At 43.5% G+C, this 17211-nt stretch overlaps 2 protein-coding genes and 1 pseudogene across 2 annotated transcripts; 2 read left to right on the top strand and 1 right to left on the bottom strand.

Moving 5' to 3' along the window:
• Window positions 1–4910: 4910 nt before the first annotated feature.
• Window positions 4911–6178, bottom strand: LOC100767128 (annotated as a pseudogene).
• Window positions 6179–7794: 1616 nt separating this feature from the next.
• Window positions 7795–8792, top strand: LOC100770298 (olfactory receptor 9). The gene has a single exon (XM_027391868.2). It carries the CDS (start codon window positions 7854–7856, stop codon window positions 8790–8792), a length of 939 nt encoding a protein of 312 aa, XP_027247669.1. The 5' UTR covers window positions 7795–7853.
• A 7088-nt stretch (window positions 8793–15880) lies between these two features.
• Window positions 15881–16819, top strand: LOC100756225 (olfactory receptor 9). The gene has a single exon (XM_027391867.1). The coding sequence runs from the start codon at window positions 15881–15883 to the stop codon at window positions 16817–16819; it is 939 nt and encodes a 312-aa protein (XP_027247668.1).
• The last annotated feature ends 392 nt before the right edge of the window (window positions 16820–17211 follow it).

Raw genomic sequence — 17211 nt, 5'->3', positions numbered from 1 at the left:
ACATACATACATACATACATACATACATACATACATACATGAGAGCTCTAGCTGCATGTACATCTGCAGGTCAGCAGAGGGCGCCAGATCTCATTACAGATGGTTGTGAGCCACCATGCGGTTTCTGGGACTTGAACTCAGGACCTCTGGAAGAACAGCCAGTGCTCTTAACCTCTGAGCCACAGAAGACCCACAGAAACTTAAGTAATTCTTCAAATTCACCCCACTCAGAGTCTTCATTGTTAATACTCTGGTATCTATGTATCTTTTTACCAGAAGAAACTTTGTATTGAAAATTTAATGTTTTTATCATTTAGCAATGTATTCCAAACTTCTCATGTCAGCAAATAAACTTTTAAGCCATGTGACTTGACTATAATCCCAGTACTCCAGATACTCAGGCAGGAGAAGCATGAGTTAAAGGCCAGCCTGGGCTACCTCTAGCAAAAAACCAAAATAACCTTGCCTGCAATGTTTTTTCCTAAAAAGAAAAACTCAAACATGTGTGTGTGTGTGTGTGTGTGTGTGTGTGTGTGTGTGTGTGTGTGTGTGTGTGTGTGTGTGTGTGTGTGTCTGCATTTAAGCATTTGGAGACCAGAACTTAGCATTGGATGTTTTTCTCAGTTGTTTTTTAACTTTTTTTTTTTTTTTTTTGAAACAGATTCTCTCACTGAACCTGGGGCACATGATTTGGCTCTACTGATTGGCCAGCAGTCTCCTGGAAATCACCTATCCCTGCCTTCTCAGTCTCAATGCTGGAATTTTAGGTGTACCACTTTGTCTTTTTTTCTTCTTCTCTTTCTTTTTTATATGGGCATTGATGATCTGAATTTAGCTTGCAAGGCTCATCTCCAAATTCTCCCTGTCATTCCTCACACCATCTCTACCCACCAAAAACCTTTTAAAGAGTAATATTTCAATTTAGAATAGTTTTTAACCCACCAGAAAATTGCTGATAGCTTAAAGAATTCCCATGTACTAAACCCTTTGTTTACCCTATGAATAACACTTGAAATTAATGTGGCATTTTTATCACTATGAATGTACTAATGCATGATTAACTAAAGTTTTCAGGTTATTCATATCTCCTTAGTTAAAAATCTTATTTTATTGTTTTGTGTGTATGGGTGTTTTGCCTTCTTGTCTGTGCACCATATGTATGCCTGGTTCACTTAGGAATCAGAAGAAGGCATCAGATCCCCTGGGACTGGAATTAACAGACACTTGTGAGACTGCCATGTAGGTGCTGGGGAATCAAACCCAGTCCTTTGGAATAGCAGTCAGTATTCTTAACCACCCAGCCATCACTCCAGCCCCCAAGATTTCCTTAGTTCTTTATGTCCAAGACTCCACCTAAGTTAGCATATTTCATTAGTTGTCATGTTTCCTTAGTTTCTCAGATTGTCTAATTTTGGTGACCTTGACAGCCTTGAGGAATACTGGTCAGGTACCATGAGGGATGCACTTCCACTGGAGTCTGTGTGATATTTTCCTTATGAAGCTATGAGAAGAAAGGCACAGAGATGATGTCCTCATTATATCCTGTTAAAGATTCGAACTTCAGCCTTTGCCAGTGTTGATGTTGACCTTGGTCACTTGACTGAGGTAGTGTTGGCCAAGTTGATCTATGGTTTATACTCCTCCCCCACTTCTGCAAGAAATTTGGTACAAATCCTACATTTAAAGATTACAGACTTGTGTTCTACTACTTTGAGGCAGAGACCACAAGTCAGCATTGAATATTTTTCTTTGGTTGCTAACTAGGGTTTTTTTTTCTTTCTCTATGACACAAACTAGAGTTATCTTGAGAAGAGAAAACAATAATTGAGAAAGTGACTCCATGAAATTGGCCTCTATGCAAATCTAAAGGATATTTTCTTAATTAGTAATTGATGGTGGATGGCCTAGCCCACTATTAATGCTGCCATACCTGGGGAGGTGGTCCTGGGCTGTGTAAGAAAACAGGCTGAGCAAGCCATGGGGAGTAAGCCAGTAACAGCATTTCTTTTCTTAATAAATTATAATTTTATTTTTTCAACTTTTTTTATTTGAATTAGAAACAAGATTGTTTTACATGACAATCCCAGTTCCCTTCTCCCTCCCCTCCTCCCCTACCACCCCCCCCAACTAAAACCCTACCTATCACATATCCTTTCTGCTCCCCCTGGATGGTGAGGCCTTCCATAGGGTGTCATCAGAGTCTATTGTATCCTTTGGGATAGGGCCTAGGCCCACCCCCGTGTGTCTTGGCTCAGGGATTATTCCTCTATGTGGAATGGGCTCCCAAAGTCCACACCTATGCTAGGGATAAATACTGAACTACTACAGGAGGTCCTGTAGATTTCCGAGGTTTCCTCACAGAAACCCATGTTCCTGGGGTCTAGATCAGTCCCATGCTGCTATTTCAGCTATCACTCTGGGGAACAAGAGTTCCCTGATGTTCAGGTCAGCAGTAACAGCATTTCTTTATAGCTTCTGATTCAGTTGCTGCCTCCAGGTTCCTGTTTGAGTTCCTGCTCTGTCTTCCTTCAGTGAGGGAGTGTGACCTGAAAGTTGTAAGAAGAAATAAACCCTTTCTTCCCTAAGTTGTTTTGGCCATGTGTTTTATCACAGCAATAGACAGCCTATGTAAGACAGAGGGCAAAATGATACCTAAGTTATTTGGATTTTTTTTAAACAGTCTCCCTTTTTTTCAATTTTTAAAATTTGAATTAGAAACAAGATTGTTTTACATGACAATCCCAGTTCCCTTCTCCCTCCCGTCCTCCCCTACCACCCCTCCCAACTAAAACCCTACCTATCACATACCTTTCTGCTCCCCCTGGATGGTGAGGCCTTCCATAGTGTGTCATCAGAGTCTATCATACCCTAGGATATGGGCCTAGGCCCATCCCATGTGTCTTGGCTCAGGGAGTATTCCTCTATGTGGAATGGGCTCCCAAAGTCCACACCTATGCTAGGGATAAGTACTGAACTACTTCAGGAGGTCCTGTAGATTACCAAGATTTCCTCAATGAAACCCACGTTCCTGGGGTCTGGATCAGTCCCATGCTGGTTTTCAGGCTATCAGTCTGGGGAGCAAGAGTTCCCTGATGTTTAGGTCAGTTGTTTCTGTGGGTTTCACCAGCCTGGTCTGGACCCCTTTGCTCTTCACTCGTCCTTCTCTGTATCTGGGACTCCAGTTCAGTTCAGTGATAAGTTGTGGGTGTCGGCTTCTACTTCCACCAGCGGCTGGATGAGAGCTATCGGGTGACATATGTCAGTCATCAATCTCATAATCAGGGGAGGGCATTTAAAGTAGCCTCTCCTCTGTTACTTAGATTGTTAGCTGGTGTCATCTTTGTAGATCTCCAGACATTTCCCTAGTGTCCGATTTCTCTGTAAACCTAAAATGTCTCCCTCTATTATGGTATCTCCATTCTTGTTATCTTCTATTCTTCCCCTGACTCAACTTTTCTGCTTCCCTCATGTCCTCTTCATATCCCCTCGCCTTCTCTTCTCATTCTCGTAGCTCCCTTCCCCTTCTTCCTGTGCTCTCAATTTGCTCAGGGGATCTTGACCCTTTCCCCTTCTCCAGGGGACCATGTATGAAGAGACAGTCTCTTACTTTGTAGCCTGGGCCAGTCTCTAGCTCAGAGAAATCTTTCTATTTCAGTTTCCCAATACTAGAATTATAGGTGTGAGCCACCATGTCCTGCTTGGAATTCTTAAATATTCAAAAGTGTGTATTATCATTATACTTTCGTTCAAACTTTTATTTGAAATTTGGATAAATAATAAATCAATACCACAAACATTCAAACATCATTTTGAGTTCACCAAATTGTGCTTTCTCTCTTTTTCATATTCTTTCTACATTATTTGGAAATGTGTTGAACATTATATATAACCTTTTGTTCCTAGAATGTCAACATTAACCCAGACTCTTAGAAAAAGTATTATCATAAAAACTATACTGAAAAGCAAGGTGACTACTCTAAATTAAGATTCATTGAAGTTTAAAAGTCCTGTTTTGCCTTTGAGTTATACAAAATATGAGATGTGATAGAATAATTTTTGGTTCTTTTAGCCATCGATTGCCAGTGGCCATGTCAGAAGAGCAGCAGGTGGCAATTGAAGTTCAAGGTGCCAGCCCACCGGGAGGAAACTCTCAGATGGGTGAATCTCATTTAGGCAAGGCCATGGGACTACAAACCCTGGAATCTCATTTACTTCTGGTGTGCCTTTACATGTTTGTTGCTGCCATCTTTTTCTGGTACCTGGTATGGTATGAGTGGATGTGGGGAAACTCCCACTGCTTGTAACACAGTGAGTTTATACCATGGAAACATCCCATTCTTCTGGGCATTTTTATCTGTAGATCATCAAAAAGATGATTTTTCCCTAAGATGTACTCTCATTGGTAATAATAATGTTAGCTTATAAAGAGCTTTGGCGAGTAAAAATAAACACTAGGCTATATTTCACAGATAAGGCCTATGAATTCACCCAAGGAGCTGCTTTTGATCACAGCTACAGTTAATGATTAAGGAAAATAGAATCCCCAGGAGCCAGGCAGGCTCTGATTCTCTTAATGCTGAAAAGATGCAGTCACAGGTTTTGGTGTGCACCATTAGCTGAAACAAAGCTTCGAAATAACTTCAGGTTAGACCACATGCCTTGCTGATAGTTTTAAGATAATTAACTCCATAAAACAATCCAAAGCTCACAAGGACACACAGCTGAGCTGTCTGATTCTTTAGGCTAGGGTGATGAATACAAAACAGCCTGATCACTGCTAGCTGATGGATAATCAACTCCTTGCACCCATTCCTGACCTCAATTTTCTGGTATAAGAAACTATTGATGAATGGATATGCACCCTAAAGATTCAAAGTTCTTGAAGCCCATTCTACATAGAGGATACTCCTTCAGCCTAGACACATGGAGGAAGGCCTAGCCCCTATACCAAACGATATGAGAGATTGTGAAGACCCCCATGGAAGGCTTCAACCTCCCTGGGGAGCAGAAATGGTATTGGATAGGTAGGGTGTTAGTGGGGGGCAGGGAGGAAGTGCAGGGACTTTCTTCTGGCATTGACATATAAAACAATCTTGTTTTTAATTTAAATAAAAAATGGAGAAAAAAGATTCAAAGTTCAGCTGACTGTTTTTTATGTATAAAGGTTTAAGTTAGTGACTACTTTAAAATTCCTTCTAAGATTACCTCTCAAAATAGTAAAGTGATTGATTCTTTGTAACTACAATTTGCAGCCTGCCAACAAAAGAATTGGCTGAGAAAAAATGCCTCTATTAATCTGTGCCAAGTTACTTAGATCACAATCTGTGTGTGTACATATGTGTGTGTGTGCATATGCGTGTGTGTGTGTGTGTGTGTGTGTGTGTGTGTGTGTGTGTGTGTGTGTGTGTAAGCCAGAAGAGAGCATTAGGTCCTCTGGAGCTGACATAACAGGTGGTTGGGAGTTGCTGGCATGGGTACTGGGAACTGAACTTGGGTCCTCTGAATGAGCAAGTGCTTTTACTCACTGAGACTTCTCTCTATTTCTAAACATATTAAAGGGCTCTTTACAGCACACAACTTATTCCAAGCATTTGGAAGGTAGAGATAGTCAGATATCTGTGAATTCAAGGCCTGTCTAGAGCATCTATCGAATTCTAGGGCATTTAAAAAATAAAGTTAAAAAATGTAAAAGTTCTTTCTTTTTTATTCTTTTTTTGGGGGCAAAGACTTTTAAATGAATATATTTTAAAAATACACTGGAGAATCATGCTGCCTGCATTGGATGCAATCCCGGGCCACAAGTCTGCACATTCCTTTGCAACTGGACCTGTGATAGCAGAGCCCTTCAGCTCGCCATTATTGTTTACTATGACTCTTGCATTGTCTTCAAAATAAAGAAACACCCCATCTTTTCTTCGATACAACTTTCGTTGTTGATTTACCACTGCTGGATGGACCTTTTTCCTTAGTTCCGATTTGCCTTTCTTAACTGTGACCATCACCATGTCGCCCATGCCAGCAAGGCAGTCCGTTCAGTCGTCCCTTGATGCCCTTCACAGAGATATACAATTTTTTTGGTCCCTGTATTGTCAGCACAGTTGATCACAGCTCCTACTGGAAGACCCAGGGAAATCTGAAATTTCGCTCCGGAGGACCCATCATGTCCTTGCTTCGACATCTTGGATGCTTGGAAAGAGTCAGAAAGCCTTTTTTTATTCTTAATCACATGTCTACCTTTGTGTGGGGTTTTTGTATGTCATCTCAGGTACTCTTGGAGGCTAGAAACTGGCCTTTCCCCATTAAAAAAGTCAACTTTTTTTTTGGAGACAGGATTTCTCTATGTAGCTTTGTAGATGAGCCTGCCTTTGCCTCCCAGATGCTACAATTAAAGGAGCGTGCCACCACTGCCCAGCAATTTCTTTTTATTTTTGATTATGTGTCTGTCTTTCTGGGGTTATGTGTGTGTGATCTCAGGTACCCTTGGAGATCAGAAACTGGCATTGGTTCTGCTGGCACTAATGATGTCAACATGTAGCATTGTAAACATAAAGCTGATCACTGTGATGCCACAGGGAGCATTGCGTGGTCACATTATGACCAGACCATGAAGCATAGTGATGACATTGGGACCCTGTGCTGGCACAATGTGGCATTGGGATGGAAAGAATGCTAAGGACTAATTCTGAGAGTGGGAAAGGCTTCTGCAGCCCTTGAGACAATGGCTGGCAATCCCACCCAGAGGAACCCTCCCAAGAGTTAGAGCACTGGGTTTCTGAGCCCAGCTCTCTTCATGCTTAGCTGAAGGACTCTGTCCACACTATCCTCCTCCACTTGTGGTTCCTCCTTTGTGCTTGGATGTGAGGAGGACCTGCCAGACCCAGGCCCTACAGCAGGGAGCTTAGGGTTAGGCACAATGAGGAGGAAGCCACCACCTCCCTGCTTCTCCTTCTTTTCCATCTCCCTCCACTTTCCTCCCCCTGTTGAGAATTAGCTCTTCAGGGGATTGAACTTCTGTGATGTGCTCCAGGGAGGGGCACTCTGAAGGCTGTGGGGATCCATCTGCAGGTAAAAGCTCCACAGCTCTTTGTGGTCCTCAGTTCTGTGTTCTTTTCCCCTGCTCTTGCCTAAACCCACTCACTGCCTCTAGGTGGACCCACTTTTCTTGTTTTTTGTCTGCTCACACACTTCTGTCCCTATGCTCAACCCACTTCATGAGGGAGGCTGCTTTTGTTCCCAGTTTTTTGATCCTAGCTCCCGCCAGTGTGAGTAGAACAACCATTTCTGGTTTTTCTTGTTCTTCCTGAGGTGTGTTTTTTGGGTTGGAGTCAGAAGAAGCTGAAGTTCCCAGAACCCTCCTCAGCATCCTGCTCAACAGCCACCTCAGAATCCTCCTCAGCATCTTCCTCAGAATCCTCCTCAGCATCATCCTCAGCATCCTGCTCAACAGCTACCTCAGAATCCTCCTCAGCATCTTCCTCAGAATCCTCCTCAGCATCATCCTCAGCATCCTGCTCAACAGCCACCTCAGAATCCTCCTCAGAATCCTCCTCAGCATCTTCCTCAGCATCATCCTCAGCATCCTGCTCAACAGCCACCTCAGAATCATCCTCAGCATCTTCCTCAGAATCCTCCTCAACATCGTCCTTAGCATTATCCTCAGCATCCTCCTCTGTAACCTCAGCATCCTTCTCAGAATCCACCTCAGCATCTTCTTCAGTATCCTTCGCAGCATCCTCCACAGTGAGCAGGGCTGCTCTCATACACGACTCTTCATCTTACTGCCACAGCCTTTGTTTCTGTCTGACTATCCCTATCTGGCTCCCTTTTCCCCCCTCTAATCTGGCTTTGGGGAAATGGGAGGTGACAATGGTACAGAATTAACAGAGTTCATTTTACTGGGATTCTCAGGTTTTGTTTTTGTCCAGAGCCATCTGTTTTGGGGTGTGCTGTGTATGTATGTGGTTACCTTGCTGGGAAACTCTCTGATCATCATCCTCACGCTGGCCGACCCAGCCCTCCACTCCCCCATGTACTTCTTCCTGCGTCACTTCTCCCTGGTGGAGATCCTCTACACCACCACCATTGTGCCCAGGATGCTGGCTGACCTCCGTTCTTCCTGCCCCACCATCTCCCGTGCCAGCTGCTTCACCCAGCTGTATTTCTTTGCCCTTTTTGGCATTGCCGAGTGCTGTCTGCTCACCGCCATGGCTTATGACCGATATGCAGCCATCTGCTGTCCCCTGCACTATACCACCTTGATGAACCAGGGAACATGTGTCGGCATGGTGGGGGCCTCTTACCTTGCGGGCATCATCACTGGCACCTCTCACTCTGTCTTCATCTTCACTTTGCCTTTCCGTGGTGCCAACACCATCCATCACTTCTTATGTGACATCTTGCCTGTGATGAGACTGGCTAGTGGAAACACTTTCTGGGCCGAAGTGGCAGAACTTATCATTACAACGTCTTTTATCTTTGTGCCCTTCTTGTTGATTGTGGCCTCTTATGCCTGTATTCTTGCTGCTATTCTTGGTGTTGCAACATCCCAGGGCCGTCAAAAGATCTTTTCTACCTGCTCCTCCCACTTGTTTGTGGTCATACTCTTTTATGGCACTGCAACTGCAGCCTACATGAGGCCTCAGTCAGATTCTTTTGGGGACACAGACCAGATTCTTACCATCTTCTACACAGTTGTCACCCCCATGTGCAACCCTTTTGTTTACACTCTGAGGAATAAGGAAGTCACGGGGGCCATGAGGCGGCTCATGAAGAGATACCTTTGTGGTCCTTGACCATACATTACCTTCCTCCCAAGATCTTGGAGCTAAGGGCCTGAGACCTGGACGCTGTCGAGGAAGAAAGAGACCTGACACCTGTAGTCTATAGTGTGAAGTCTGTTGTATCTTAGGTGTTTCACCCAGTGTGGACATCCAAGACACAGGTGTATTGTTCAGAGCTGTGCTTCTGGGACCTGGTCTTAAGACCTTGACTGGGTTTCCCTGTAAGAGCAGAGCTGAGCAAACACACACTGGAACAGAGGTCAAGCTGAAGGCAGCTGAGACAACTTTGTGTGATGATGTAATTCCTGGTCATGGCTGAAGCTCCAATGTCTTCCTGGGGTTATGCTCTTGAGGCACCCATCTTCCTGCTTCTCTCAGTGAGTCCTTGTTGTAAGCCTTTCTCCCTGACATCATTCACATATGCAGGGAAGGGCCAGGGCCAGGGCCAGGGAGTGGCTGTTTTGGCTTGCAAGTTCAGCTGCTTAGTCTCCTTGGTATAGTTGTAGGCTTCTTCTATCCAATTACTTGTCTCCTGACTGATCCCTATCTTCTTGGACCCTCCCAAGATGTTGGTGTTGTCTGCTTAATTTCTTCACCACTTGTCTTTATAAAATGCTTTTCATTCTCTCTTTTGGTCTCAGGTGCAGGATACATCTTGTCTCCACAATTCTTGTCTGAAGTTTGACGTGGCCTTCAGTTCTTGAAATGACACTTGTTTCTTGCAACAAACTGTTCATTATTTTCACTTGGTGTCCACTTTCATTGTTGTCTGCCAGGGTTTAGCACATCTCCCTTCTCCTGGAAATCCAGTTCTTGATTGTTCATGAATCCTCCTTCAACTGTTAGTCTCAGGTCAGAGAAGCAGAGGCAGAGAATGTGTTCCCAAGGTATAAATGAAGGACTTTTTACAGCTTGAGTTTCTTTCCCAGTTTTCAAAAAGTAACTTTGTCAGTTGCAAGAAATTTGCATACAGAAGAAAATATATTTATCAACAAATGTTAATTATGTCTGTGGGAAAATACTGTTACCTGCTTTTGCTTTGCATTTGTATAGAAACATATTCATAAAAATTAAAAATAAGATTGTATTGTCTAAACTGTGTTTTAACAGTCTCTATTAAATATTTGACATTATGCCATTACTCCTAGAGAGTAACTTTAATATCTCTGTTGTGTTCTACAGTATGAGTATTCTATAATCTTAAATAATGTCCTGTCATTGCAATTAACTTTTGTTATAGATATTGAGATAAACATACTCCCATATATCTGTATATTTCCCTACACTTTTTCTAGTACAACTCCCTTAAAAATATTGCTGAGTAAAATTTTTTGAAATACTTTGCCAAATTACCCTCTACAAGAATTTTTATTGCATTTTATAACCTAATTGAGGGCCTTTCCTTACAAATTTCATGCCAGGGACATTGTCTAAGGGTCAGGAAGGAGCTGATGTTAGACGACCCAGGGAAAGGAAGACTGAAGAAAGTATAGATAGATATTTAGAAAATTTCTTGAGATGGAAAGAGTCAGATAAATACACCCAGATGCATCAAGAAGTAACCTAGGAAACTACTTCAAGATAGAGTCAGTGCCTGAACAGTAAGAACACAAACTTAAGGTGGGCTTTTCAGATATTTTCAGATATTGAGCCCCCGGATTTCCTGAAGGCTCACACCTTTCTATGGTGATGGTAGGATTCTGTTCCCTTCTTCATAGACACACTTCTGTCTGTTATCTGTCATTCAACTATCTAATCTCACCATACAGAGATCCATGCATGCCCTTTGTAGACTTTCCAGTATCTATTATTCTGAAATAGTTGACACTAAGAAGGTATAATTGGTCATGAAATACTTTTCATCATTCGTATAAGAATTTTCTTTTTTTAATGTTTATTTATTTATTATGTATACAGAACTGTCAGCATGTGTGCTTGCATGCCAGAAGAGGGCACCAGATCTCATTACAGATGATTGTGAGCCACCATGTGGTTGCTGGGAATTGAACTCAGGACCTCTGGAAGAGCAGACAGTACTCTTAATCTCTGAGCCATCTCTCCAGCCCTCGTATAAGAATTTTCAACATTACCAGTCTTTGTTGTTGTTTTCAGACAAGGCCCACAGTGTAGCCTTGGCTGGCCTGTAACTTGCTATGAGACCAGGCTGGCTGTGAGCTCACAGGGATTCACCTGCTTCTGCCTCTCAAATGCTGGGAGTAAGTATGCCTTATATGTCTGGACAGTTAGCTATTTTTCAGGCACAATACCTATGGTAACTATTATATTCATAAATGCAAGCAGTATTTGGGAACTATTACATCAATCAGTATTTAAACACTTCTCTAGTGGCATATATTTTATTTTCCTTATAATGTTATAGTAAAAAAATAGAATGATTTTTCTATGTGGATCATTTTTCAAGTTTTCCCCAAAATTCACTTAAAAAATAAACAAACAAAAAACCCGAATTTACAATCCTAATATAATCCATGGTATCAGGAAGACTGGAGGCCCTGCCTTCAGCTGCTTCTCCCAGGAAGCATTCCAGGAACACCACACACTCATCATCAGCCATCAACCCTGAACACACACTCACATATTTATAAGTACTCACATCTGCATTTCTGCTGGTTTGTTTCCTCTTCCCTCCAGTCCTCCACTCCACCCCTTACTGAATCCCCAAATCACAGGGACTTTACCAGTTACTTCCTGACACTAGAAGCTTAAGCAACCCTGCCTCTGACCCTGTGATGAAGACAAGTATTATCTGAAGTAGGCTAGACGTTCTCTTTAATCTTTGATGCTCTGTAGTTGGGCATTGTAATGCAGTTGGACATTTGCTGTGTCCACTGTCCCCCATAGGTCTTGCTATGTGGCCATGTGGCATAGGATGGTCTTGAACTTGTATCAGTCCTCCTGCCTTAATTTCCCAAGTGGTTGTAAATATAGGAAAGAGGTACTGCATCAGATGACATTTTTCTCTCTTACTGAAGCTTCCTACATTTGTTCCACTCAATCCACAAATATTAATATCACCATGTTGTGTAACACAACGATCAATTTTCAGTCTTCATTTTATGCCATATCTTAACATTAATTGAGAAAATGACTTCATGAATTTGTCCTGTACTCAAATCTTTGGGTACTTGTTCTCAATTAGTGATTGATGGGGGAGGGCCCAGCCCACTATGGATGCTGCCACACCTGGGGAGGTGGTCCTGGGTTGTGAAAGAAAGCAGGGTGAGCAAGCAGGGGATTAAGCCAGCAACAGCATTTCTCTATGGCTTCTGCTTCAGTTGCTGCCTCCAGGTTCCTGTTTGAGTTCCTGCTCTCTTCCCTCAGTGAGGGAGTGTGACCTGAGAGTTGTAAGAAGAAAAAATCCCTTCTTCTCTAAGTTCCTTTTGGTCATTTGTTTTTATCACAGCAATAGACAGCCTGTCTAAGACAGAGGGCAAAATGAGACCTACGTTATTTGGAATTTTTTTTTTTAAAGAGACAGTCTCTTAGTCTGTAGCCCAGGCCAGCCTCTAGCTCAGAGCAATCTTTGTATTTCAGTTTCCCAATACTAGAATTACAGGTGTGAGCCACTATGTCCTGCTTGGAATTCTTAAATATTTAAAAGTGTTTATTATCATTATACTTTTGTTCAAACTTTTATTTAATTTGGAAAAATAAATAAATTAGTACCACAAACATTCAAACACCGTTTTGAGTTCACCTATTTGTGTTTTCTCTCTTTTTCATATTCTTTCTACATTATTTGAAAATATATTGAACATAGTAAAACCTTTTGTTCCTAGAATGTCAATATTAACTCAGACTCTTAGATAAAATATTATCATAAAAACTAAACCTGCAAACCAAGGCGACTACTCTAAGAGTCTTTGACATTTAAAGTTCTGTTTTATTTTAGTAAGTAACTGTGAGTTATGCAAAATATTAGATGTGATAGAATAGTTATGTTTTTTATCTCTTCTATTGATCATCTCTCTCTCTCTCTCTCTCTCTCTCTCTCTCTCTCTCTCTCTCTCTCTCTGTGTGTGTGTGTGTGTGTGTGTGTGTGTGTTTGTATGTGGAAGCCAGAAGAGGGAACTAGGTCCTCTGGAGCTGACATAACAGGTGGTTGGGAGCAGCTGTCATGGGTGCTGGGAACTGAACTTGGGTTGTCTGAATGAACAAGTTCTTTTACCCACTGACACTTCTCTCCATTTCTCAACATATTAAAAGGCTCTTTACCATACACAACTTTACTGCAAGCATTCGGAAGGTAGAGATAGGCAGATCTATATGAATTCAAGGCCTGTCTAGTCACATATTGAATTCTAGGCCAAGTAAGAGGTCAGGCATAGTGAGTTACTGTTTAAAAAATTAAATAAACTTTAAAAAAGTCAACTTTTTAAAATTTTATTAGTTCAAATTAGGAACAAGCTTGCTTCAGATGTCAATCCCTTCTCCCTCTCCCTCCCCTCCCCCAACATCCCACCTGCCCCTAGCCATCCCCCCTCCACTCCCCAGGCAGGGTAAGTCCCTCAAAAGGGGCTCCCCAAAGTCTACCACATCCTGGGCCAAGCCTAGGCCTTTCCCCATTAAAAATGTCAACTTTTTTTTTTGGAGACAGGGTTTCTCTATGTAGCTTTGTAGATGAGCCTGCCTTTGCCTCCCAGGTGCTACAATTAAAGGAGCGTGCCACCACTGCCCAGCAATTTCTTTTTATTTTTGATTATGTGTCTGTCTTTCTGGGGTTATGTGTGTGTGATCTCAGGTACCCTTGGAGATCAGAAACTAGCATTGGTTCTGCTGGCACTAATGATATCAACATGTAGCATTGTAAACATAAAGCTGATCACTGTGATGCCACAGGGAGCATTGTGTGATCACATTATGACCAGACTGTGAAGCATAGTGATGACATTGGGACCCTGTGCTGGCACAATATGGCATTGGGATGACACAAAGTGAACATTATGATATCACAATCCCGGTGACGTATCAAAATGAGCTCTGTAAAGTCACCACTGAACATTATCATGTAAAAGAAGTGCTTTTTTTTAAAAGTGTCCTTTTATTTTTAATTATGTGTCTGTGTGTATGTGTTGGGAATCGAACTTCTGTTCTCTGGAAGGGTAGCTAGTGCTTATAACTGCTGAGCCATCCCTCCAGCATGAGTGAGTTACCCATAGAAGCAAGAAGAGGGTGCTGAATCCCCTAGAGCTACAGCGACAGGTGGTTGTAAGCCAGCTGACATGGCGGTGGGAATCCAATGGATCCTCTGCAGAAGTTTATGCTATTAATTTCTGACACATCTTCCTATTTGCCATACTTTAAAAAACAATATTTAATTTTAAAATTTATCATGTGTGTGGACACGTTAGCACCTGTGTGCCTGCCAGAGTGTGCTTATCAAGGCTCATTTGAAATTCTTTAAGAAACTTTTTATGTGTATGTGTGTTTTGTCTGCATCCATGTCTGTGCACAATGCGTATGCAGTGTCTGAGGAGACGGGAGCGTATTTTGGATCCCAGAAACAGACTGTCCATGAGTTGCCGTGTGGGTACTGAGGATTGAACTGCAGTCCTCTGCAGGAACGACAAGTACTCTTAACTGGAGAGCCATCTCCCTACCCATTACCCCCCCACTCGGACACCATAAAGAAGAACACAAACCAGACATACAGTAGACTGCTTGCATCTTACTGGGCTCCAAACTACAGCAACGAGAAACATCTTTTCTCATTTAGGTGACATAATTGAAAGGACCTGTCATATTCTGTCGTCTTTAGCCACTGGACACCCTCTCCAGTCACCTTTGTCATCAGCTCTTGTGCACGTCAGCTCTCCCAGCAGAGAACTAATGAGTGTTTCCCGCTTCTGACACTAAGAGAAGGTTACTTCTTCCCTCTGTGGCTGTAGGGTGAGTCAAAGCCCTACATTGGGTTGGGAGTTTTTCCAGAATCAGCCTGTGGTTATTATTTCAATAGTCATTTTATTTGGGGATCAACACTATTTTATGAAAGGGCTTACAAATGCTTGACAGGCATAGGAGTGTTGGGGGTACATTTCTGTGGAAGAGGCCAGCCAGCATCCACAAGACCCTATGTTCCATCTCCATCACTGGGAGAAAAGGCGTTTTCCAGGGATGGAAAGGATGCTAACGACTAATTCTGAAAGTGAGAAAAGCTTCTGCAGCCCTTGGGGCTCTGGTTGGCAATCTCCCCCAGAGAAACCCTCCAAAGTATTAGAGCACCAGGTTTCTGACCCCAGCTCTCTTTGGGCTTAGTTGAAGGACTCTGTTCACACCATCGTCATCCACATGTGGTTCCTCCTTTGTGCTTGGATGTGAGGAGAAGGACCTGCCAGACCCAGGCCCAACAGCAGGGAGCTTAGGGTTAGGCACAATGAGGAGGAAGCCACCACCTCCCTGCTTCTCCTTCTTTTCCATCTCCCTCCACTTTCCTCCCTCTGTTGAGAATTAGCTCTTCAGGGGATTGAACTACTGTGATGTGCTCCAGGGAGGGGCACTCTGAGGGCTGTGGGGATCCATCTGCAGGTAAAAGCTCCACAGCTCTTTGTGGTCCTCGGTTCTGTGTTCTTTCCTCCTGCCCTTGCCTAAACCCACTCATTTTCTGCCTCCCGGTGGACCCACTGTCCTCCTCAGCATCATTCTCCTCATCCACCTCAACATCCGCCACAGAAACCTCCTCAGCATCTTCCTCAGTATCCTCAGTATCCTCAGAATCCTCCTCAGCATCCTCCTCAAGAAACTCCTCAGCATCCTTCTCAGGAAACTCGTCAGCACCTTAAACAGCATTTTCCTCACCATCTTCCTCAGCATCCTCCTCAGCATCTTCCTTATCAACCTTCTCAGGAAACTCCTCAGAATCCTCAGCATCCTCTTCAACATCATCCTCTGTATCCTCCTCCTATGTATCATCCTCAGGAAACCTCTCAACATCTTCCTCAGCATCGTCCTCAGTGTTCTCCACAGCTGGCAGGGCTGCTCTCATGGATGACTCTACATCCTTATTGCTGAAGATTTTGTTTCTGGCTGGCTATCCCTATCTGGCTCCCCCCTTTTTTTCTCTCTAATCTGGCTTTGGGGAAATGGGAGGTGACAATGGTACAGAATTAACAGAGTTCATTTTACTGGGATTCTCAGGTTTTGTTTTTGTCCAGAGCCATCTGTTTTGGGGTGTGCTGTGTGTGTATGTGGTTACCTTGCTGGGCAACTCTCTGATCATCATCCTCACGCTGGCCGACCCAGCCCTCCACTCCCCCATGTACTTCTTCCTGCGTCACTTCTCCCTGGTGGAGATCCTCTACACCACTACCATTGTGCCCAGGATGCTGGCTGACCTCCGTTCTTCCTGCCCCACCATCTCCCGTGCCAGCTGCTTCACCCAGCTTTATTTCTTTGCCCTTTTTGGCATTGCCGAGTGCTGTCTGCTCACCGCCATGGCTTATGACCGATATGCAGCCATCTGCTGTCCCCTGCACTATACCACCCTGATGAACCAGGGAACATGTGTCGGCATGGTGGGGGCCTCTTACCTTGCGGGCATCATCTCTGGCACCACTCACTCTGTCTTCATCTTCACTTTGCCTTTCCGTGGTGCCAACACCATCCATCACTTCCTATGTGACATCCTGCCTGTGCTGAGACTGGCTAGTGCAAGCACTTTCTGGGGTGAAGTGGGGAATCTGTTCGTCACAATAACTTTTATCTTTGTGCCCTTCTTGTTGATTGTGGCCTCTTATGCCTGTATTCTTGCTGCTATTCTTGGTGTTGCAACATCCCAGGGCCGTCAAAAGATCTTTTCTACCTGCTCCTCCCACTTGTTTGTGGTCATACTCTTTTATGGCACTGCAACTGCAGCCTATATGAGGCCTCAGGCAGATTCTTTTGGGGACACAGACCAGATTCTTTCCATCTTCTACACAGTTGTCACCCCTATGTTCAACCCTTTTGTCTACACTCTGAGGAATAAGGAGGTCACAGGGGCCATGAGGCGGCTCATGAAGAGATACCTTTATGGTCCTTGACCATACATTACCTTCCTCCCAAGGTCAAGGAGCTAAGGGCCTGATCCCTGGACACTGTCGAGGAAGAAAGAGACCTGACACCTGTAGTCTATAGTGTGAAGTCTGTTGTATCTTAGGTGTTTCACCCAGTGTGGACATCCAAGACACAGGTGTATTGTTCAGAGCTGTGCTTCTGGGACCTGGTCTTAAGACCTTGACTGGGTTTCCCTGTAAGAGCAGAGCTGAGCAAACACACGCTGGAACAGAGGTCAAGGGGGAATGCAGCTGAGACAACTTTGTGTGATGATGTAATTCCTGGTCATGGCTGAAGCTCCAATGTCTTCCTGGGGTTATGTTCTTGAGGCACCCATCTTCTTGCTTCTCCCAGTGAGTCCTTGTTGTAAGCCTTTTTC

This window comes from Cricetulus griseus, assembly GCF_003668045.3.
Source record: "Cricetulus griseus strain 17A/GY chromosome 1 unlocalized genomic scaffold, alternate assembly CriGri-PICRH-1.0 chr1_0, whole genome shotgun sequence".
In the NCBI taxonomy this organism is placed as follows: domain Eukaryota; kingdom Metazoa; phylum Chordata; class Mammalia; order Rodentia; family Cricetidae; genus Cricetulus; species Cricetulus griseus.
The sequence above is the reverse complement of the archived record's forward strand: the minus strand, read 5'-3'. Positions and strand labels throughout refer to the sequence as shown.